Here is a 24,765-nt window from a genome sequence, read left to right on the forward strand (position 1 = left end):
TTTTTTAATTGTTTATTCAGAATAGAAAATAAACAACAATGTCTAATAACTTCACCACTCCCCATAAAAAAAAAATGTCTAATAACCTATAATAACCAAGGGGAAAAATTACACCAAAATGTGAGTGTCCATTATAATGGAGTTTAAAATTATAAGAGTCTAACTTCTTATGTTCTTATGTAATTGTCTTCCAAAATGCCTTCTACTTTGGGTTGTTTGGTTGAGATTTGAGAGTGTCAGTACTTTTGCTGTCTAGGTTGGGATAAGGTCGATGACGTCCCTCCTTGTATTTTTTTCTCTTCTATTAATAATATTTTAAAGGCTCATCGGAATCTCAAATAATATTCGGGATAAAAAAAGAAAGGTATCTTACTAGTCCCAGCCTCCCAGACAGTCATCCAAAGCACAATGACGTTTTCGGTGAATACCAAAATGTATCTACCCAATAACGGATCAAAGCATTTGTTTTCCAAGAAAGAAGAAGAAGAAGAAAAAAAAGATATCTTTTAATATATTGGCCGATCCATACCAATCAAGTATTATTACTCATCACAGCGAATACTAATATGAATCAAATAATATGGTTGATCCAATACCTAAAACTCTCTCCTTTAATGTGGGTGAAGGAAAACTTGGTACTAGCAAAATACTTAAATTCACCATTTCAATTGGAAAAATATTCAGAGTTTCAAATCTCCGATATACTTTCTTTCTGGGATTGAAAATATGATGATTATCATATCATTTTAGAGAAGGAAAAAAGAAAATTAAGTATAAGAATCATGTTTTAAGGTATCAATATTGGATCGATCGTATCAAATTGATATTGATCCCGATACCTGGTCAATAGGGTAAAATAATAAAAAAATATTATTTTTTAATAAAAAGTAAACATAAAATTGACTGATCCAAACTGATATGAATCAATCGGGGATTGATATCAGCACGGTGAACTAAATCCTTAGATAAGAATTAAAGAAGTGGAATGCTTAATGGAGCTGCCAACACTCACCATACGCGCAGTTGAATTCGAATTCCAGAGGGGCACTTGTGTAAATAAAACAGTTGGATATATGATATCAGTAGGATTCACACGGAATTTGTTCCAAATTAACAATATTTTCAAAAATAGGGTTTCCTCAGTCCACAAAGGCTCCACTCGCAAGAGCAGAATATGATTCTTATCTCTTAGATTTAGCTTTACATGTTGAATAGGATTCATCTCCATAGAGCCCATGGATCATAGAGTGATCTACCAAAATTCTTTTCATTGAACAATTTAGGTTGCGTTTGGTATGTACCCTCCAAGAATTCTAGGGCAATAATGCATTCTAAAAGATCATACCAAACACAGCCTTCGTTTTTTCCACCCATGATCATAAACATCTAGATCCACTATTTATATAACGTTTATTTGCCATCTCATCTTCTCAACCTCAACCCTTTGAATATCTCAATTTTAATTTATGGTTAAAGAGAATGAACTATACAACTATACATTGAAAGCGTTTGAAATTGTATAAAAGATTTTTTGAAATTAAGGTTGTGTTTGCATAATTTCTTGAAATGCATTATCAACCTAGAATGGATTCCAAGAATGTATGCCAAACGCTGCATTAATTTTTTGGGGCTTATGAAAAGGCTAAAAATATTCAATACAGAACAATGAGGCAAGAAGATACACAAATGAGGTCAAATATTATAAAAGAATGGGAATTTTTTTCTGAAAAGGAAAACCCATTTACATCTTTGAAGCACTTTGAAGGCTTCTGTGACCAGAAGGATGCAGTTGTTACAAGCAAAACCTCAAAATACATCTTACAGACCTAGAATCTAGCATCCCCCCTCCCCAACCAAAAAAGGAAAAGGAAAAAAAGAGGAAGATCAGAATAGAATTATCAACTCAGAATAATGATCCACCAGGTATGGGTATCAAACTACCATGAGTGTATTCTATCCCACAGCCACTGCCACCACTGTTAAATTTGAGCCTCCAGTCTCCTTAGGCGGCTTAACGTATTTCCCTATTACTTTTTGGTGAGTCCGAGACCTAATTCTTGCGATCTTATCCTTACTCCGTTGCTTCCTCTTCTCCTTCTGTTTTTGTCGTTGATTCCGCTCCCTCTCATACACACCTGGCCAGAAAACCTCACCGGTTAACGGCCACAACCATCGCCGAGTTGGATGGACAGAATCTGATTCTTCAGCCAAGTCCTCATCCATTCCCTTTAGTGTAGTGTATGAGAACCATTTGACCCACATCTGACCTCTCCGGCTCTTCAACCTGTGCTGTTCCTGCATTGCACCAGTCTCCGAGTCCACATATACCATCCGCCTTGCACTGTGGTATGCCCAAACATTCACAAGAAGCTCAAGTACACGAGAGTAGCAATGCCGATCCTGCAACACGAATATCACTGTTGTCAGAAATGTACAAAAATAAAAAAACTGAGCCATATTCAATGCGTAAATTCTCTCTCTGGCAAATGCATGCCTATACACACACACACTAAATTTTGAGAGATCACTAGTGTCTGGAATAATTGTAGTGATTATCATATGATCGTGCTGATTTTAAGGCTCAAACAACCGAAAAGACCAGCTCTAGGGCCCCTAGATCTAGGCAGGACCAGAAGTTGTAACGGTTTCTGACCCATGGAGGATACAGCTATCCAATCAGGCTATGTTGGGGAAGAATTATTCACCAATGACGAATTCTTTGAGCATTATACACCAAAGCCTGACCAGAAGCCAAGATTTTCAACCCTTCTACAAGTACAAACTCCCCAAAAACTCAGTGTAAAAAAGAAACCCATCAGACCAAAGTGAAAGGAAAAGGGCTTTTGTTTTTTTCCCGGGGTGGAGAATCCAAACTCATTGATATTTAAAGACAATATACCTTTGATAAACTGAGATAACAGTGCCCACTACGATGATGCTCATCATACATCTGTGCATCCAATGAGTCAAAAAACATTCTGCAAAGGGATCAGCAAACAGGTCAACAATTGCTCCAACAAGGAGTCTATTAACAACAAATCTTGAGACGATGTCCTTGACCCATGCTCCATAATCTTCCCATACCTTGAGAACATGACAAACTCAAGGAAGGACCGAGTTGGCATAACCCAACTCTGCATGACAGACCATGTGTCCCCATCCTCTGGCATTGGTGGCAAGGAATTCCAATCTTTCTTCAGACCATACATCCTTCGAAGAGCTTCAGAAACCGCATATCTTGGCAAGAAAACATAACGGTATTTAAAGGCAACATCAGATGGAAGATAGAACTTACAGACTTCGAGCAAAAGAGTCAACAAAATAAAATAATGGTATTTATGAAAAAAAAAGAGATTCGTTCCCCAAATGAAATTTTCACAGGCATAAATAGAAAATCTTTGGCCATCTATCCTGTGGTGCTTCAGATGGAATGTAGAATCCATGCATATTGGGTGTCACAAAAACAAGTGGAAAAACTGTATACATAATGGACCATATATTTGATGTATGTCTCCAAATCTGACATGTAGCCCATTGAGGTCATTCGTCATTTATTCAATGACCAGAAAGACCAACTGAACAATCCACACGGAAAATTTGGGAACTTCAGATGGAAAGTTTCCAACCATGCTACTGACTAAAGATGCTTAAGCCCATAAAAATACCCAAATTGCATACAATAAAAAATACATTGAAGCAATTAAGTAAAACATCAGGATAGATTAAAAAGGGCGGTTGGGAAGAACATAATGAAATAATTGAAATATATATATGAGTGAGAGAGAGAGATCAAAGGTAAAAGATGCATTTTGTCTTTTGAAAATCAAAAGGAATAGTTACTTACTTCAATTGAGGTACATCCAAAAGCCTACCACATCCATACAAGTTTTTTTGGAATAAAATTGTCTTCAGCAAGAACATTAAAAAAATTGAAGCATAGCAGTGAAGGACCAAAAATCTGATTCTTACCTACAATTTCCAGCGTTTATTGCATCACAGAAGGACCAAAAGTCTTGTCGTAATTGGTTTCTAGGATCCTTCTCCATACAGACCCAAAAGTAGAGGGTATCCCCATGCCTCTGGGTTTCGATGGCTTCTAGCAATTCTCTTTCAGCAATATTAGACAATGAAGCCTGTTCAAGGAAACTTTTGACATTGGCACTAAATAATCCCAAATGCATAACTAAACCACAGGAAATCCTAATTTTAGAAAGAGAATTGCTTTGGAATAACTACTACGAGGTTTAGCACTCAAAATCCTTAACAGAATTGGAGCTTACCATCTCTTTCGAAAATCAACAAAAGTCACTGTATGGAAAATCGAAGAACCAGAGTTTGTTTTATCATAACATACCCATCATCTGAAGGAACATTGTGAGAAATTAAGAAACTAGAAGAAGATGGTAGAGGTCATGTTATTGTAATCAATGTCATTAATAAAAGCCATATTCAGGCTTAACCCCAAATCAACCCACATAATTAAACATCATCAAACCCACATCTTCAGAGGCAGGGCAAGGCAGAACCCACTAGTCATTTACCGTTGCCACATCTAAATAGGTATATAGGATAAAAAATAATTGTTAATGTACGCATCGTAGGGTGCTGGTCCATGGACAGTGTACTGTGGGATAATCTAGTATAATATTAATAAAAAAAAAAGAGCATCCCAGTGCACATATGGTGTTGGTCCATGGACACAGTACCATGGGATAGTCTAGTATTAAAAAAAAAAAAGAAAAATGAAAAAAGAGCATCCTAGTGCACGAGGTTCTTGCTACCGCAGGGTCTGGGAGGGGAATATGCATGCAGCCTTCCCCTGCTTCACAGGAGAGGCTGTTTCCAAGGATAGTCTAGTATAATAGCTTCACTTAATCACGTCTTTACTTCCTTTTGTTATTAGGCTTTAGGCTAGATAAGTGATTTGTTTCTATTGTAATAAATCTTCCACTCTTAGGAAGTTTCCTACTAACGTGTATATATCTCTCTCTCTTTCTTCATTTCATCATCTTCTTCTTCCCTCTGGTTTGCTGGTTCACTAAGCTCTGGTATTGTCCCATGGTATCAGAGCAAGGTTGATCAGCGCTTCTTCATCTGCTTTGATAGGTATAAGTCATTTTAGTTTTTTTCCTTTTTTCTGGGTTTGCAGCAACCTATGCTGCCCTACCTACCATATGAGGCCTTAGTTGCTGCTGCTACGAGTAACTGTGATCTGAACTACATATATCTGACCTGTATTGAAGGATCCATCAATATTTCAAGGTGTACTCTCGGTTATTACTCATTCAACATGGTGGTCCTCTGTTTTTTCTCAAGATTTGGTTTTTTCTATTATTCTTATTGAGTGGGCATCCTTTTGGGGTTTGAGCATACATCATCAAGAGATCATTCAGTAGTTGATTCAACCTTATCCACATACCTACTGAGATGCTATTTATCTTCACAAAATAGCTGGCAGTACTCTGTTTTTATATACTTTTCTGGACCAGGTTTTGACATTCGGCTTTTATCGATCTGACCTTCAGATCATATCATGGTTTTGGGTCTTTAAAGGGAACATAGACACTTGCCTTTGCCCAGGATTTTCACCAGATCGTCTTCTGATCTCGTGGTATCTGCAATCTCTCATTATTCTGGATTTTTCCTCTGTTACCAACACTTACCGTCCTATTGTCAATGCTAAATCTGTTATTTCTCAGATTTTTTGTTTTTATTTGCAAATTCTGATCAATAATTGATTAGAACATTACCCACTGCTGCTTCTGATCACTCAAAATTTTTTTATTGCTGTTTCTGATCTGTTGATTGGAATTTATATCCTGTTCTTGTTCTGGATTTTTCTATCAGATTATGTTACTGTTGCGGAATGTTAAGAATATTGGGATTCCATCAAGAGTGATTCCAAACCCCTAGTGGACTCCCTCAATGCCCAAATCACTGTTGGGATCCTCCCCAAATAAAGGAGGGAGCCCACATTATCATTAAAAGTGATAAGAAAATAAAGGGGGTGAGGAGGCTAGAATATCACGTTACTCACCCATATCTAAAGTCGGTTTGTATCACAGACTTGACGTTGGCTTTACTTATATTATTTATATATATATATATAAGAGTATATATGAGTATATATATATATATATATATAAGAGTATATATATATATATATATATATATAAGAGTGAGGGGTGAAGGAGGTTGGATGTACATACAACTCCTTGAGTGTTCTCTCTTTTCGGACTTGGTTTTTCCGCGAGTGTGAAAGAGGAGAGGAAAGAAGGAAGAGAAGGTGATATCTCGAGTTCTCCATATTGGGTTGCGGCGTGATAGGGTTCTCTCTGTTAAGGTAAGAAGGGAAGGTATTGAGACTTTTCCGTATTTTATCAAGACGAGTTTTGGAGTGGGAGTACTATAATCTTATGAATCTACCTTGGTTTGGTGAGTTACTTTGTAATCCAAGAGAGGTTTTTCTTGATGCTTTGTTAGCCTCTATATTGTTTAGAGAGAAGATATTGTAGCCCCATTATTACTATTATAGTGGAAGTTTTACCTAGATGAGGTTCTGTAGTTTTCCCCTTTCTCCCTGGAAGGGTTTTCCATGTAAAGATTGGTGTGTGCTTTTGCAATTGGTTTGATTTGTTTTAGCATGTCATTATTTTTTACACATAATTCGTTATCATTGTCTATCTCTGTTAACTTGCACACAAGTGGGAAAGGGTTATTTTTTCCCAACAATCACTGCTACTAAACTCAAGGGTGCATCCAACTACTTAATTTTGGCTCAAGCTGTTAGCATGTATATCACTGCCAGGTGCAAGATCGATTATTTGACCAAGTCACATCCTGCTACACGACAACTGACATGCCAGAGTACTTTGTTGGTTGTTGAACAGTATGGAGCCTTTTGCGGCTTCCAAAGGGATGGTTCATAAAACTGCTAAGGGTGTCTACGATGATCTCAAACAAACTTATTCTCTGGATTAAAAAAAAAAATGTCGGTGTATATGACATGTTTGAAATGTTCTTCTCCTTCAAGCAACATGACCTCTCTATGAGTGCTGCTATGGCTCTCTAACATGCATGTGGGAAGAACTTAACATATATCAACCCTCTCCACAGATACTAAAGTTCTTAAATCTCAACATGTAGAGTTCTTAGTTGCCAAATTTTTATTTGGGACGAATTTAGACTACCAACCAGTGAAAAACCAACTGGTGACCCACGAAAAGATACCGTCTATGGATGAGGCATATTGCAAGATTCAAAGTATCTTATCTCCATCCTTGACTAAATCTAACTCAACCTCGTCCACACATACTTCAGCAATTTACAAATAGTGGGGATCGTGGCTGTGGTATTGATTTTTATGGAAGAGGACGCAGTTCTTGGGGAGGCCGAGGCGAGGTTGTGGATGTGGTTGAGGTAGAGGACAGCAAATAGATCCAAGTATGCGTTAGTGCATTTATTGTGGTTAGATAAATCATATTATTGATACAGGTTGGGCAAAGCATGGCAGACCTGATTGGTGTCCTCCACTATCTGCCACTGCAACTACTACTTCTGAACCACATTCTACTGTGCATCATCCTCGGATACCAATCAGGCTTCTACCCTTGGTGGTAGTCAGTTGAGTGCTCCATTACGTGACGAACTAAACCACTTGCTTAAGTGTATTCAACAGATTAAGACAGCTACCTCTACAGCTATCATTGCTCATTTAGGTACTCACGCATGTCTTGCCTCTTCTCCATTACACCATGGGTCATTGACTCGGGTGCCACTTCCCATATGACTGGTAAGTCTCATGTACTTTCTTCAATTCAAAAACTTAATCAACCTTCTAGGGTCATACTTCTTGATGTCTTATCTACTTAGGTATCTGCTTTTGGTTGTGTTACCTTATCTTCTCTTCCTATGCTGACATCTGTTCTTTATGTTCCTAATTTCCCATTAAGTCTTATTTCTGTTTGTCAACTAACTAAATCCTTTAACTACTCCATAACATTTTATCCTACCTGTTATGTCTTTTAGGATCTCCAAACAAAGAAGACAATTAGTGGAGGGTATGAGAAGGATGGCCTCTACTATTTTGATGACATCATTCCTACCTTTGCTTCTACTGCCTCCAGTTTATCATCTGCTCTCCAGTGACATTATCGGTTGGGACACCCTTTTTTATTATCGGTTGGGATGCCTTTTTCTTCCCACACTTCAATGTATGGTCCCTAGTTGCAAGCATATCTCTCAACTTCAATGTGAGACGTTCAAGGTTGGAAAGAATCATCGTACTTTGCTCCCGCATGATGCCTCTCGGAATTCTTCCTTCATTTCCTTAGTTCATTTTAATGTTCGGGGCCCATGTTGTGTCAAGAGTCTGCTAGGATTTGTTTATTTATTATCTTTACTGATGATCACTCAAGAATGACTGGTTATTTCTTTTAAAGGATCGATCAGACTTTCTGTCCATCTTTAAACAATTTTAGAATGAAATAAAGACTCACTTTGGTGTGGCTATTAAAGTCTTCCATTCTGACAATGCTCTTGGGTATACTCAATGAGAACTTAATGAATTTTGCTTTACCCATGGGATGATCCACCAAACTAGTTTGACTTGCACTCCTCAGAAAAATAGTGTGGCTGAGAGAAAAAACCAGCATTTGTTGGAAGTTGCTCAATCCCGTATGTTTCATATGAATGTTCCTTAATGTTATTGGAATGATGCTGTTTTGGCTGCATGCTATTTAATTAATCGCATGCCTTGTGCTATTGTTGATCATATATCTTCGTTTTCTGTGGTTTTCCCACAACTTCCTTATTTGGTTTACCCCCCAAGTGTTTGGTTGTACATGTTTAGTACATAACCTTAGCCTTGGTTTTGATAAATTACCATTGTGTGCTACCAAGTGTGTGTTCCTAGGGTATGCTTGCACTCAAAAGGGATATATGTGGCATGATCCCACTACGCATCAGTATTTTGTTGGTGTTAATGTTACATTCTTTGAAGATACACCATATTTTTCTACAGAGAGTCCTATGGTGGACTTGCATTTCCTTGATCCTCCACCCAAACCTAAGCAATTGTAGGTTTACAAGCGATGCTCCAAGGAGACTACGGCAACTCTGGTTGATCCTTCGCCAACCTCCCTCTACTTCTTCAGAAGCTTTGCCTGGGGATTCCACCACCATTGACTAACTAGTTTCTCTTTGTAAAGGTATGCGAACTTGGACTAAAATATCTAATGTCTCCTACCTATTTCTAAATTTATTTTAGTTTCTAATCTCCCACCTTTATTTTGTACATTTGGTTTGTCTTTATCTACTGTGTCTGTGCATATTAAGCACCAACAAGCCTTGTTACATCCTGGTTGGAAGAAAGCAATGGATGTTATCACCCTTCCTCCCCGGGTGTTTGGTTGTATTTGTTATGTGCATGTTAACAAATCCTCCCGCACCAAACTTGATCCCAAGGCTCTCAAATGCCTCTTCCTTGGGTATTCTTCTACTACCAAAGGCTACAAGTGTTATCGTCCTTCCTCTCGTAGGCGATTTCTTTCCAAAGATGTCACCTTTCTTGAGTCTCTGCCTTTCTTTGCTCCTCATCAGCATCCTCTTCAAGAGGAGAATGGGAATGAAAGTGAAAAGGTTATTGATGCTATTCCATTTCTTACTCCTTTGCCTCGCACTCCTTTCTCTTTTGATACTGGGAAACATAAAGAGGTGGATGATGTTGACACTGTGGAGACTGGTGGGCCTTGTACAGAGAAGGCACCGGTTATTGTTTACACAAGAAGGACAAAGAAGACTTGCCAAGAGTCCTCTTTGGATCCACATCCTAAGTTTCATCTTCCTCAGTTAGGTAACATTTCTTCTCCTTCTAAGTTAGACCTCCCTATTGCTGTTCGAAAGGGCAAGAGAGCTTGTACTAATCCTATAGCCCAGTTTGTTTCCTATGATGCTCTCTCTCCTACAAGTGTTGCCTTTACTACTGCTCTTTCTTCTGCTTTCATCTCTAAAACTGTTATTGAGGCTATGGCAAACCCCAAGTGGAAGCAAGCCATGTCTGAAGAAATGATGGCTCTTGAGAAGAATGGTACTTGGAAACTAGTTGATCTTCCCAAGGGAAGAGTCCCAGTTGGATGTAAGTGGGTCTATACAATCAAGTACCGATCAGATGGTGCTATTGAGAGGTACAAGGCAAGATTGGTGGCCAAAGGGTATAGTAAGGTCTATGGAATTGATTATCAGGAGACTTTTGCACCGGTGGCCAAACACAACTCTATAAGAGTTCTTTTGTCTGTGGCAGCAAACAGAAATTGGCCCCTATATCAGCTATATGTGAAGAATGCTTTCCTCCATGGTGACTTAGAGGAGGAAGTGTATATGCAGCCCCTCCTGGATTCAAATTCCCAACAGCTGATGGTAAGGTGTGTCTATTAAAGAAAGCTCTATATGGTCTCAAGCAATCACCAAAATCTTGGTTCAAAAAGTTCAGGCAAGCCATCTTGAAGAATGGGTATTCTCAGAGTCAAGCAGATTGCACATTATTTACCCGGAGAGGTAAGGGTACCATCACAACGTTGATTTTCTATGTTGATGATATTGTGGTGATTGGAGATGACAATGATGAGATAACTAGGCTAAAAGCTTATTTAGCCAAACAATTTGAGATCAAAGACCTGGGACACTTGAAATACTTCTTAGGGATTGAAGTATTAAGGTCTAAGAAGGGAATCAACATTTGCCAAAGAAAATTTGTGTTAGACCTGTTAAAGGAAACATGGATGTTGGGGAATAAACCAGTAAGTTCTCCTATTGAGCAGAATCACAAGTTAGGAGAAGATTGTGGTTCCTCTCTTGTTGATGCAGGATAATACCAGAGGCTAGTGGGGAAGCTGATATATCTGTCTCTGACTCGGCTAGATATCACTTATGCAGTGGGAGTAGTGAGCCAGTTTATGCATGCTCCCAAGAGTGGGCACTTGGATGATGTGTATCGTATCCTCAGACACTTGAAGTCCTCTCCAGGAAAATGACTCTTATATGCTCAGAACAATCACTTGGGGATATAAGGTTATTCTGATGTTGATTGGGCTAGATCCATCTCTGACAGACGATCTACTTATGGCTATTGCACATTTGTAGGTGGTAATTTGGTTACATGGCAGAGCAAGAAACAGCATGGTGTAGCTAGATCTAGTGTAGAGGCAGAGTACAGGGCAATGGCTCATGGAGTTTGTGAACTCATTTGGTTGAGACGACTAGTTCTTGAGTTGGGATTTGATACTGATGGACCTATGCGTCTCTATTGTGACAATAAAGCCGCCATAAGCATTGCCCATAATCCAACGCAACATGATAGAACCAAGCACATTGAAGTGGACCGGCACTTCATCAAAGAAAAAATTGACACTGGCAACACTTGCACACCATTTGTAAAGACAGGTGATCAGTTGGCAGACATCTTCACCAAAGGACTCATTCCTCACTAATTTAGTTCCCTCTTATGCAAGCTGGGAATGTATGACACTTATTCTCTAGCTTGAGGGGGAGTGTTGGAATGCATGTAATAGGGGTACTTTAGGATCTGTATTTATGTTAAGTCATCCTATGTTGTATTTCCTTGTATTTCTTTTCACCTCCCTAGGGAGGAATATGTAATTCCCTAAGTCATTATTAGAATCTAATATATGTGAGGTGAGCAAATGGGCTCGCATACGGTTCTACCCTCAACTCTCTCTTTCTCCTCTCATCGTCTCTCCTTCTCCTCTCTTCCTTTCTTCCCTCTTTCTCCTACTTAACTTCCAACTCCAAGTTGGTTATCCTGGTTGTGTATGTTGATGATATCATTATTTCTGGCGACTTATCTGGGAATAAGAATGTCGAGGAATATTTAGATCAATATTTTGAGATGAAAGATTTGGGAATACTCGGATATTCTTGGCTATTGAGGTTGTTTGTAGTAAAAAGGGAGTCGGTTTATCTCAAAGGAAGTATGTGCTAGACAGTAGACGTGGATTTTAGGTTCTAAACATGTGGATACTCCTATAGATCCTCATCTGAAACTTGGAGTCAGTGATGATAAAAATTTTGAGAATAAACATCAATATAGGCGACTTGTTGGCAGACTTAATTCTAAAACTGTTACTCAACATGATATTTTATTTATTGTAGGTGTAATTAGTCAATTCATAGAAACTCCCAGACAAGTCCACTAGGAGTCTGGGAGGCTACTTGTCATGTTTTGAGCTATCTCAAAGGTGCTCCCGGAAAAGGTCTCACCTATCAACACCATATTTTACTGATATCATGGGCTACTTTGATGCTGATTGGGCTAGTGCTGAAGGCGATCGCAGATCCACTAATGGATTTTGAATAATGTACATTTGTTGGCAGAAATCACATTATCTGAAGGACTAAAAAAGCATACCAAGTGGCTCAATCGAGTGCAGAGGCTAAATACAGGGCTATGGCCCATATGGCAGTTGAACTAATGTGGCTGAAATCTCTCATTCAAGAGTTGGGATGGTTCTCAGTTACTAAACCTATTAACATGTATTGTGAAAATCAAGCTACGATTTATATTGCCACTAATCTAGTTTTTTCACGAGAGGACTAAGCATATTGAGGTTAATCGTCATTTTGTGAGGAACACAATTATGCAGAAGCATATTTTGACTCTGTTTGTCAACGCCGATGATCGTCTTGGTGATATGTTCACAAAGCATTGTTCCGGCCTGTATTTCTCAGCGGTTGTTCAAAGTTGGGTATGGGAGAAATATATACACACACACACACACACTCCAGCTTGAGGGGAAGTGTTAATTTATGCATCACAGGGTGCTGGTCCATGGACTTCCATGGACTAGTGTACTGTAGGATAGTCTAGTACAATACCTTAGCTTAATTATGTCTTTACTTTCCTTTTGTCATTAAGCTTTAGGCTAGATAAGTGATTTGCTATATTGTAATAAGTCTTCCACTCCTAGTAGGTTCTTAGTAGGTTTCCTACTAGGAGTAGGTAATTATGTTAATATAAACAGGTATATAGAATTATTATGAATCTATCACATACTGCTGTTTTCTCTCTCTCCTTCTTAACTTCATCATCTTCTTCTTCTCTCTGGTTTGCTGGGGTTCACTAAGCTTTGGAATTCACAATAATCAAAGCTCTTAATAAGGCCACCGATTTGTTGCAACATAGACCAATTCAAACTTTTTAAATTAGTGAACTATAACATACAGAAAAGATCCTATTAGACATGCTTTTAATTGTTTAAATGAAATTTATAATTGCTTGCAACGGGCGAAATTTTTAACAACACTTAACAAACGCATAATAAAAAATTCCAGAGAAGCAAGAAATGAATAATTATAAGATAACAGAAGGGAGGAAAAGCATATCAGAAAATCCAACAATACCTTCCTTGCAGTTGCTCTCCAAGACTGAAAACCTATCCAAGCGTTCTTGTGTACACGATCAATCTTGTTAGCTATAGCAAAGAAGGCCCCAAATTCACCAAGGATGTCTCGGTTATAAGGGTCACTAAGAAGTGGAAGACGAGATGGTGCATCCACGTCATCTGCTCCTGGTCTCCGACCTTTTGTGGACTACATTCAACAAACCCTAGTGTCAAAATAGGAATAGGTGAAGGATCTATTTGCCATTAACTTAAAAAGAACTACATAAAACTACACAAAAAATCCAAGGATTTTTTACGAATACAACAAGGTCTGTCAAGAATTAAACCTATATAAGGTTACAGACTACCCAACTCCATGTGATCATTTGAATCCATAAAATTGAGATACAATGCAACTTCACAATAATCAGTTGAGGTCAGAAAACTCAAGCTTCTGGTTAAACGATTTAAAGTCAGTTTAACTCTTTATTTGTATAGTTCTAATATGGGATCCTCATACATAGGCAGTCGAAGTAAATAAAAAGAGTACTCCAGCTGTGCAGTGGTGTACATTCAAGCATTTTCCCTTTGAAATGAGTAAAAGGTAGCAACACATAAAGATTAAAACATGCAACATACTTACCAAACCAATTCCACGATATAGTGAACTATGGTGCAGAAAAGACCACGTCCCTTTCCCGAAGTAAGGTTCATAGATGCACAATGGCTGCCCTGTCCTTTCAAGCTCCCCATCATCTCTCTCATGTAAAATATTTCTGGACCGATCAGCCCTTTTAGCACTTCGATACACTTCCTCCCATGTTCCACGGGGTTGATCAGTTCTATCCTTCAACTGCATCAAGTGCCAAAAGGACAAATTTTTTCCATGAGGATAAAATGTGAGATATAAAGGTCACACAACCAAATTAAGCCCAAGTTCAGGACACACATCACCACAACCAGTTTCTTACCTCCTCTTCTTCTCGTCTCTTTCTGGCATTCACCATCTCAATATATCTTTCTTCCTCCCAAATGCTATAGGAGAAAGAATCATCTATTGAACTTCTCACACCAGAACTCTCCGTTTGAGTATGGTTCCAGATCTCCTCAATCTTGTCAAGAAAGCTATAACTCCTAGATGTTGTATTTAAATATCTTGGATCTACAATTTCTTCGAAGAGATGCCATTGCCATTCTTCTTTCAACCTTGGAGGAACCTCAGCAACATCCTTAGGATGTGCAACCTCTGATGGAAACTTGAGAACCTTTTCTAGGAGTGAAGCATACCCTTCAATAGTTTCACAAGCAATTAAATTTCTTGCAGGGCCCTTCGCAATTGATCCAATATTCTGTGCCAGTGGAGATAATTTTCCATTTGAAACTGCTTGAAATAGAACCTGTGTCAGAACTCTAATGTTCTCCTTCGGAAAAAGGAACCCATTCACCCTGTCATCAACCTAATTGTTGTTGGAACTGTAGTCAGCAGTTTGCCTCGGAAAGACTTATATTAACAAATAAAAATAAATAAAGAAATAATCTGATTGACCAACAAGACCAGCCTCCAATAATTTCATTGGTCCATAAACCTCACAGCCATAAACAGGCAGGGAACATAGGAGTAACAGTTTCGACACTTCAACTGGTTTTTACAAGGGAAACCCTTAGGTTCATACTAGATTTGTTGTTGATTTGGTTGAAGTTTTTCTCTGGCTATTCTAATTTTTAATTAACCATGTGGTTTAAATCAGCAGTTCATTATCTTTAGATCTCCAATAGTCAGATCAAATGAATGGTCAATCGTATCCCAGCATGCCCTCCACTTGTAACTGACTACCCAATATTTTCTCTTAATATGTGAAGTGATAGTGCACAGAAAGTATTACATATTTCCTAATCATGGAAAGATCTGGGGCAATAATCGGTTTCCCAAAGCACATTGCTTGAACCAAGATATCTGGAAACGATTGCTCTTCGAGAAAGGATCCATATATCACAAGATCAGCCATGCTGAGAAAGCTGTTCACATCCTCATCAATGCCAATGTGCCTCACACTGCCCCTTGGATATCCCAAGTTAAGAGCAATTGCCTGCAAAGAGAATGCACAGATGGATTCAATGAAATTGAGAAAATCAAAACCAAACTGAGATGATGAAACTAGCCAAACAATGAAATAATGGAATGAGATTTGTCAAGTAAGAGACTACCTCCAAAGCCACTTTGTAGTTACCAGTTGAGTTCCCACTTAAGATACCGACTTTGATAAGAGAATCAGAATCACTGTCAGATGGGAAGTCTCTGAGAAGAGGTAATAAGGCCTGCAAAACAAGGCTGTGCTCCAACCACAACCCACTATATGAAAATTGACTTCCAACAATGGCAACAATGAAATCATCAGGTTTGAAACCCAGTTTGACTCGCAAGTCATCCTTACTGTACAAGGCAAAGAAATTATCTGCTTCCCAAGCTTCAGCTGGAGAGCCCGGAATAACAAAGTAGTTTCCAGCATCAAATGTTGAATACATCATCTGAGGGATCAGAAAGAACCAAACAGAAACCAATCTGAGTATAGTTGAGCTTTAAAGACACCTAACTGTAAACATAGTCTATAAACAGCATGTATGGATGCACAGTGGGTTAAGAACAAGCCTGACTAAGAGATCTAGTGGATAAAATATTAAGGACTATAACTCAGTACAAGTCTTTCCTTTGCAGGGTCCCAGAAGGCATGGACTTGAGATGGTCCCAAAAGATATTGTAAATCTAACATTATCTAATTGATATTGTACTGTTCTGGACATACGGCAAAATTCATTTCTTCTCAATGAGCCACAAAGGTCAGAACCATCAAATGGTTGTTCGTTTTAACACTTTACAAATGCAACATATGTATTGGTATACATTTGATAACAACAGAATTACTGTTTAATAAAGACTGGTCACTTAAACATTACCGGAATGACATAGTTTGGGAAGACAACAACAGTAGCTCGGTTGAAAGCTTGCTTCCACTCATTGATAAGCTGAATCTGCCCATTCGAATTGTATCGGTTTAACCGGGTAGCAAGTGATCTTTCATGGATCGTCCATATAACAGGCAATGATTTGAAAGGCTCCTGGACAAGACTGCAAGTATAAATGTACTTGTTTATTATTTATTGATGATATGACCAACAAAAAGAGCTTTACATAGAAAATAATATATGGAGCAAATGTAAAGCAAATTAATTGCATACCAAGCAAATATTTTACAAGTGCAGCATGTCCAGATATCATTGATTATCCTTTGAAGTTCCTCCACCATATCAGTTTTATTCAGATCTTATGTCTGGAGCAAGAATTTAGAAATTAACAGTTGGATAAGTAGGTCATCCTCGAGATTGCCATCATGTTTCCTCACACATCTCGACCATATAGCCCACCAATATTGAACTTTTTCCAGTGTCTTGCTGGCCAACCAACTGTTTTTCTATATTATTGACTCCATCATATCAGTTTTATTCAGATCTTATGTCTGGAGCAAGAATTTAGAAATTTTAACAGTTGGATAAGTAGGTCATCCTCAAGATAGCCATCATGTTTCCTCACACATCTCGACCATATAGCCCACCAATATTGAACTTTTTCCAGTGTCTTGCTGGCCAACCAACTGTTTTTCTATATTATTGACTTTTTAACCTTTTTCTTAAACTTATTCCACCAAATGGAAAATATCCACAAAGTTTGAATGGTAATCAAATAGAAAAATGGCAGATATAAGTGAACATTGAGGAATGGTTTCCTCGATTATCAATCCAGGAAGCCCACTCCCGAATGATGATGATGAAAACAATGACTTCAAGTATTGGGATTGGATCGGACAACTCAGCTGAGTCAACTCGGGAGAAGACGACACAGCTCCAAGTTATGATAACCGATTCCCCGCAAATATTGGCTAACCAGGTCTGCCATCAGTTGTTAACCCCAAACTCAGCCATGGTCGGCTGGAACAGCCAAGTCAACTTGGGATTGGTAGAGTCTGAAAGGATCCAGGGTCTTGAGTTTCAAATCCTTAATGACTACAACAATGATGAATGATGAAACGAAATAAAGGCAATGCATTGGCAATAATTAGCAAACGTAAATTAAAAGAGTAAGCAGTAAAACACTAAATTTACCGTGAGAAAACACCCCTGCCTTCCAGAGAATTCACAAGTATGCCATCGTAGCTGCAGAAACATTTTCTTGAATCAGATACAGATTACAAAAACATTCCCATCTGTGAGTCAGATTTCCCCAGAATTAATTTTTTTTATTTTTTCAAAAGAGAACTTATGTGAATAGAACTGGGGTCATTATAATAACTCACCCTCTGCAATATAATAAGCATTAAAAGTTATTAACTGACGAACCACTTTTAAGATAAAACAGGTGGCCTGTTGATTTTGCAGTTTGGATCTTGATGCCAGAAGCTTTATAGGCTCCACTCCAACATAGTGAGGACATATGGAGCAGATCCCACCTCATACCTGCTTAGAAACCATACCCTCTCTCTGTCTGAGTTGCCTACAATTACTTGTAGCTTCCAGGAAGGAAAATATTGATCTTAATCGTATTTAAGTTGATCGACCTTAACTATGTATTATGACCTTAGGTATATAACATTCTCAGTAAATAATGCCCAAAATTCACTCCTTAAGTAATAAATAAGAAATACGCATGCAAGCTTCTTTCTTTCCTTGCGCGCAATAATGTCTAAATAATTAGGCACTGTAACATAAGGCACTTTCCAGATGCTTGGAGTTTTACTTTTGGCAGTCCCCCAGTTCACTTCACACCCTGACTATCAAGATTGGGATCAGTTCCAGTGCATCACATGTAAGCATGGTTCTTAGTTTTAACCGAGATATCTTGGTTTCAAAAGTTAACGGTATGAAATCATGTGTCAAAACTATTATGTAACAGGTTTCGACCAGTTTCAACCACCCCATGACATTTCGAGTTTGGCCCAGAAAATACCAGGTTCCGGTTGAAACCTGGGAAATCTTGGTTTTGGCCACGGTCAAAACCAGCCTCAAAACCAAGATTTAGAACCTTGCATGTAAGATAGCGAAAAATTGGGTTTTGTAACATTGTAAACCCAAAGGTACAATAATGTTTTCTTTTCAGAGAGTATGTCACATATAGCCTAACAACAAAAAGAATGAATTATTGTTGAATGGGTTGAGAATTGAGTTCCCGGTTTCTCTTCGAGGTCTTTGTAGATTGAAAGCTAATCATTTAAGATTGTCCAAAAAAAGAACAAGAGTTGCATACTTTAACCAGTCCACATTGATATCAGTCTCTTTAGTCGTTCGAAGAATGTTGACAGGCACTTCTATGCTTCTCCAAACGGTATGCACGGGACCATCTGCCAGTGAGTAAACCTGCACATAACAAAGCAATAATTGAAGAATTTTAAGATAAATTTAATACAGCTGTTGGTGATATTTCTCCAACTAATTCCCAAGAAAAAAAAAAAGAAGATATATCTCCAACTAATTATTACATACAAAGGACAAACCTGAATCAACTGCACATGCTTCAGAGATAAAAGTGTATATAAGGAAAAAAGATGACCTTCTAGCCATCTTTAAGCAGGTCAACCTAAATAGGATCCGTTTTAAAAATAATGATATAGTTAATAGACTACAAAATGTATCCTCCTCTTGCTGTCTTCATTAAAGTAAATCAGAGTAGAAGTCATTTTAAAGATAGTAGACAAGTCAGTAGAATTCCTCAGGAAAAGGCCTAAAAGATTCAACAGGGAAGATATGAAAGCATTCCCTCTGAAGAACGAAAGTTTTTTTTTTTTTTTTTTTCTCCAACTAAAGTACTGAACAGAAAGGAGATTCCTAAAACACCATACTTCATGAAGATAATCACTGTTATAACACCAGAAGAACCTAACCTTTGGGAATGTTGCCAATCACCATGTATGGACCTTGACCAGCTGACGAGAACATACAGAACAGTAAGTTCAAAGAACATATTCAGAGGACAATTTCTATACTGAGCTAGTTAATCATCTGTCTACATGGTATTGAATGACAGAACGGTAAGTTCAAAGAACATATTCAGAGGACAATTTCTATATTGACCTAGTTAATCCGTCTCCATGGAATTGAATGTCCAAAAATGGAGATCACTATCTTTGTAGTTGAAGTACCACAAGCACAATAAGTATCCAAACTCCGACATGCATTCTGGCTCATGAGGGTGCACAGTTATAAGGCAAAGTTGCTAATGTTAAGGAGAAACTATACAGCCTACAGGTAGACCAGAGGGGGAAGTAGCAATTGAAGATTGAGAATGAAATTAAAAACTCAAGTCATCAAGAACAATAATCTAGCCTAACACGGCGAGCTAGACTGTTGGTCTGCTCAACCATGGGATATTGGGTGGTCGGACCTAATATATCCAAGTAGGTCAAATGGTACTCTAACTGCCTGTAAAGTTTGAACTCAGTCAGAATTGGCCACTTGGCAATATAAAGCTTAAAAAAAAAAAAAAAAAAAAGGAAGAAAAGAAAAGAAAAGAAAAATGATCGAGTTTTGTGATGAAATTTGATAAGTAATCAATCCCAGACCATGTCCTTCCTATTCACCAGTTCGATTGCCAAATCACCCTTACACATAATATGTAATTAGGTAGTCGATCCATGGATGGACCGATCACAAGAACTTCTACCTTCCTATATAATAAAATAATTTTATAAGTGTTAATTGAGGAGTGAAGTTAAATACAGGTGAAAAATGTAATGTATTTTATCCTTTGCATTTCTGAAGAGGAAGAACCAAAATTGAGGTTTTTAGTTGGGATCCATAGCCATCAGTCTATTGAATTACCATCTATATAGGGAGGTCAATAGACATTCGAAAATCCGTATTCAAAAAATAGGTTTCCAGAAACTATTTGAATTTTTTCGAAAGCTAATCGGATGCGGATGGAGATGCAGATACGGATAGTGTTATATTCGATCCATTTACATCGCTACACCTATATGTGAGTGTGCACATGCACGAGAGAGGACTGCGAAACGGTTGAATGTGCTACTGTCTAAATCATCTCCTTTTCTTTTCTTTGGTTCAAATTTTAAATGAGAAGTGAGAGCTAAAAAGACTCCACAGACCAGGAACTGTATGCTTATCTGAGTCCTCTCTTCCTCATCCCCTTTCACTCTCCTTCTTCTTCCTTCTCCTACTCCTATGATCTTTCCTTTCAACTTTCTTCACTTCCCTCCTTGCACAATGTCCAACTACAAGTCTGGCCATGTTCACATTTTTCTACAGCCAATAATGGAATTCAACCAAAATTTCCTGGGAAGGCATGAGGGTTAGTATTTGGTAGTTACTGTTGGAGGAGAAGATGAGCTCTGAACCCAGGTTTATTTCAGCCTTACACCAGAATTGTTAAAAGCTAATTATGGTTTCTCATCTATTTAATAAATCATTGGGACAATAAGCAGATTACAAATTTTCAATATCCAAATTAACATTATATGTTGCACTCCACAGAGACTAATTGAGCCAACTGAACATTAATTATTCATTAAAAAAAAAAAATCATGTCTGAAAACATTCCCCCACCCCCCAAGAAAAAAAATAAAAAATTCATGAGAGCTTTGTGTGTACAAGTCCATTTCCCACAACTGGGGTTGTTCTTGCTTTAGGTGAACCTATCATTCCATGCCACAAAAGAATCAGAATGAGGATTTATGACTGACTTTAAATATCTTGAATGGAAAATCCCACCCATGGAAAACTTATCCGGAGCATGACCAATCAATAATAACTTTCCAATATGGTTTCAAATATATTTTAGTTCTTCTCTCACACAAGAGGTTCTCAATGTGTTATATATGATCATATGTACCCATCCTCCTGACAATGTGCAAGTTTCAGAATCATTCAAATGGAGAATATCTGTATAACCGAACCAAGAAAAGATTAAGACTTCCAATTATAGAGAAGAACTTTACGATAAACACGTTTGGTGAAGTAGCAGCAGCAGCTCCAGCAAGAATTACTCAAGGTTTCAACAAGTTGTTCATTGGGTTTCAGCAAAAACTAAATAAAAGAAATTCAACCTGAAACTTCAAATTCTAAATACCAACAACCACTGGCTGCAACCTAAATTGAGGATAAGGATTCTAATTATACATTATACATTTAAAGTGTTCCACGTTCCTATTACCTCAATTGTGTACCCAATCTCCCGCAAAGAAACAGCAAGACTGACCATCAGCAGCTGTCCAGGCTCCAACGATAGATCTGCGAGGACCTGCAAGGAACATATCAAATTCAAAACAAATTTGAGAGGAAGCTAAAAAAAAAAAATGTCGGCCAAACTGGATAGAGAAAACATCATGGGCGAAACAAAGAAGACATTAAAAAGAAAGAGAACCCAGCAATCCAAAATACCATAGAGGAACTTCTGAGCTCCTCCCGACCTAAAGAAATCAAAGGGAAAGGAAGAAAAACCCAGACAATAAAAAGAAGTATATAAGGATAAGAACAGAGGCTCTTCATAGTGAAAAAAAAATCAGAAGACCACTAACCAAAGCAAGCTGCGGCTTTCTGACTCCAGAACGCACCAATGGCCTGCTTGAAGCTGAAGATAAATTCGACTCTCTAGAATCTCTTTGGAACTTCTCCAGAAGCTTTGAAGGCTCAAACCGGATACCCTCCCCGAAATCTAATCTAGCCATTTCCTTTAAGACTATCCAGTCCTTAGAGACTTTTCCCATTTCTTGAAACGGAACACTAGTCTTCTCCATCACAGAAACAGGTAAAAACGCCTGAAATAGAACAACAACGAAGAAGAAGACAACAACAATGAAAATCCATTGTTGGTAGTCAACCTTCTCGAAAAGTAGAAACCGAGCAAATCTTGATCTGGGTCTTTGAAGAAACGAGTATCGATCGCCTCTACTTGCCGAACGAAGCAAAGGAACAGTCCTCTTCAATGGAACCCCAGCCTCCAAAGAACCCATCTACAATTCCATGAACCCACCGCAGAAAAAAATGAAGAATCCAGAAAACTACACAAACCCAGATCAAAAGAAGAATCCAGAAAAACCTTTCTCGATTTACTTCAGTTCTTATCTATAATTTTTGAGTCTCTCAGTACAGTAACTATACACTGACTAGACGCGGTTACTGTAAATGAAAACTGTGATTTCAGCCATTAATGGACTTCAACAATATCATTTAGCTACCAAAATAGTGCAATTAGAAGCACAGACTTGACGTGGATGGATTTATCGTTGGATTACTTAGAACTCAAGCAATGTCCTAAATTTTTCACGAAAGATTTGGAGAATGAATCGCGTTTTGGATGGTCTGAAAATCTTTACTTGCGAGCTAGATATTTATTTGGGAGAGAGAGAGAGAGAGACGGAAGATCTATTTCTAATGCACCATTTTTTCCGAAAGTATGTCCTTAATCCTTAAACTACAAGTACAGTATAATTACGCGGTTTTACGCCATTATCTAATTTATTACTCAATTTACTAAAATACCCCTTCAAGCTAGTTGAACTCGGGGAGACTGGATAAGGAAGTGAAGGAATCGTTCGAATTACCAAAAACACCCTTTCAGAGGAGTTGTAATCGGATTATGCAATAATTATTCGAGTCAGGAGACTCCGGAGTCGGGACCCTATTTACTCGGGCAACAGATCGCGGCGGAGTTAATTTTAAGATGACCAAAATACCCCAATGTATTAAAAGGCCAAAAAAGGAAAAACACTGCAAGGACATTACTCGAAAGTCGAAAGGGACGGTCGGTAGGGGTGTGGGTGTCAATCGTCTCTGTCATATGGGCCTGACAGGCTTATACCCTTGGATTGTGACCTACTTATTCAAGAAATGAATCGGTTTCGATTGTTCTCATGTTCATCAGATTTTGAGCTTTAATTGAGCTTCTCCTAAACGGGTTAATTAGGTAATAATTGAACCTTAAATGGGGTAATATACCAATAAAACCTTAAATGATCTTTAATTGTCTTAGATTTAAAATATTTTGATATATTTTATTAAAACATTGATAGTTTAGAAAAAATATTACACTTAATTACATTCTATATGCCTATTTTATTCAAATATATATATTTGAAAACTCTTGGGCTAAACATGTCCATTCGAGTCGAGCTTGTACATGGACCGGGTAGGTTGGGCGCTCGTTGGGCTTACTCCATGTACTACCTGTTTATAAACGGGTTAGGCTCGTGCCCGACACATTTACTAATCGGGGTAGGTTGGGTAGGTGATCAAGCCCAGTCAGTCAAATTGGTGCGAGCTTGGGTTGATACCCCTAAGTAGGGGTGTCAAAACCTAGTTTGAACCTACAAAATCGATGAGTTTATTGGATCATGTATTTGGACTAGGGTTTTGTGAAACCAACATCGACGAGACTTAAAAAAGCATACAGATATAACCCAATAAGAAACTACATGATAACCTGAAATGAAATCGAATATACCAGCTCAAATTTCATAATAAAACACTTTTTTTCCCTTTATATTTCTGAATATACTTACATGATAATCTGAAATGAAATTGATCAAAAACTAATAGAAAATCGAAATAAATTGAACCCAAATTGGTGCACCCTTATTGGATCGTGTTTTGTATACACTTATTCTCATACCAAAATGAGTGAAATTGAGCCTAAACCAGTCCAAAATGACTGATTGACACCCCTAGTTTTCATGCACTAACACATGAGGTAGGGATTACATAATGTCAAATAGGGAGGGGCTTTTAGTCATTTCAACTCCTCTTATGTGAGAAGGGGCAAGACCATGCACAGAGCATGACAGAACCTTTAGCCTAACTTGAAGGTTTAGTTATCTATCAACTTCCCCATGGTTTTCTACCACTCCCCCTCCAAAAAAATAAAAATAAAAACTTTCCACCAGTCATAGCATTAGGATCCTCTCCAACGCCCCAAAGCGCATCAGACGATTGGGTGGACCTGAAAGTGTGCACCTGGGTCCTTCCAGTCGTCCAATGTGTGTTTGAGAGGATCCAGATCACGTGTCATATCCTACCTGAGGTTGATTCAAAATGGGGTCCAGTGATTTAAAGATTGGAATTGGATTGGGTAAGTGATCCTGGCTTATCCAAAATAGTGTCCATGAAATCAGGTATCCTAGGTGATGCATTGAAATCTAGCTAGTAGTACTTCTAAGTAGGGCTGAGGTTCCACATTGTACTTGCATAAAAGAACAGACAAGAGAGAGTGTCAAGCTGATGCAGCGAGGTACTCTCCAATGCCTAAATCAGACACTTGCAACAGGTAATTCCAAGGAAAAGAATTGATCCCCCCCTCTTTTTTTTTTTTTTT

At 38.1% G+C, this 24,765-nt stretch overlaps 1 protein-coding gene across 1 annotated transcript; it reads right to left on the reverse strand.

Moving 5' to 3' along the window:
- Nucleotides 1-1,679: 1,679 nt before the first annotated feature.
- On the reverse strand, nt 1,680-22,822 carry LOC122061481. Its single transcript, XM_042624750.1, has 14 exons — nt 21,974-22,822; nt 21,610-21,696; nt 18,691-18,800; nt 17,553-17,603; nt 16,350-16,521; nt 15,603-15,923; nt 15,281-15,484; nt 14,369-14,854; nt 14,041-14,250; nt 13,417-13,605; nt 3,970-4,133; nt 3,085-3,237; nt 2,900-2,978; nt 1,680-2,400 (listed from the first exon to the last, which is right to left on the reverse strand). Exons 1-14 carry the CDS (start codon nt 22,406-22,408, stop codon nt 1,954-1,956), a joined length of 3,108 nt encoding a protein of 1,035 aa, XP_042480684.1. The 5' UTR covers nt 22,409-22,822; the 3' UTR covers nt 1,680-1,953.
- Between the last annotated feature and the right edge of the window lie 1,943 nt (nt 22,823-24,765).

This window comes from Macadamia integrifolia, chromosome 14 (genome assembly GCF_013358625.1).
Source record: "Macadamia integrifolia cultivar HAES 741 chromosome 14, SCU_Mint_v3, whole genome shotgun sequence".
In the NCBI taxonomy this organism is placed as follows: domain Eukaryota; kingdom Viridiplantae; phylum Streptophyta; class Magnoliopsida; order Proteales; family Proteaceae; genus Macadamia; species Macadamia integrifolia.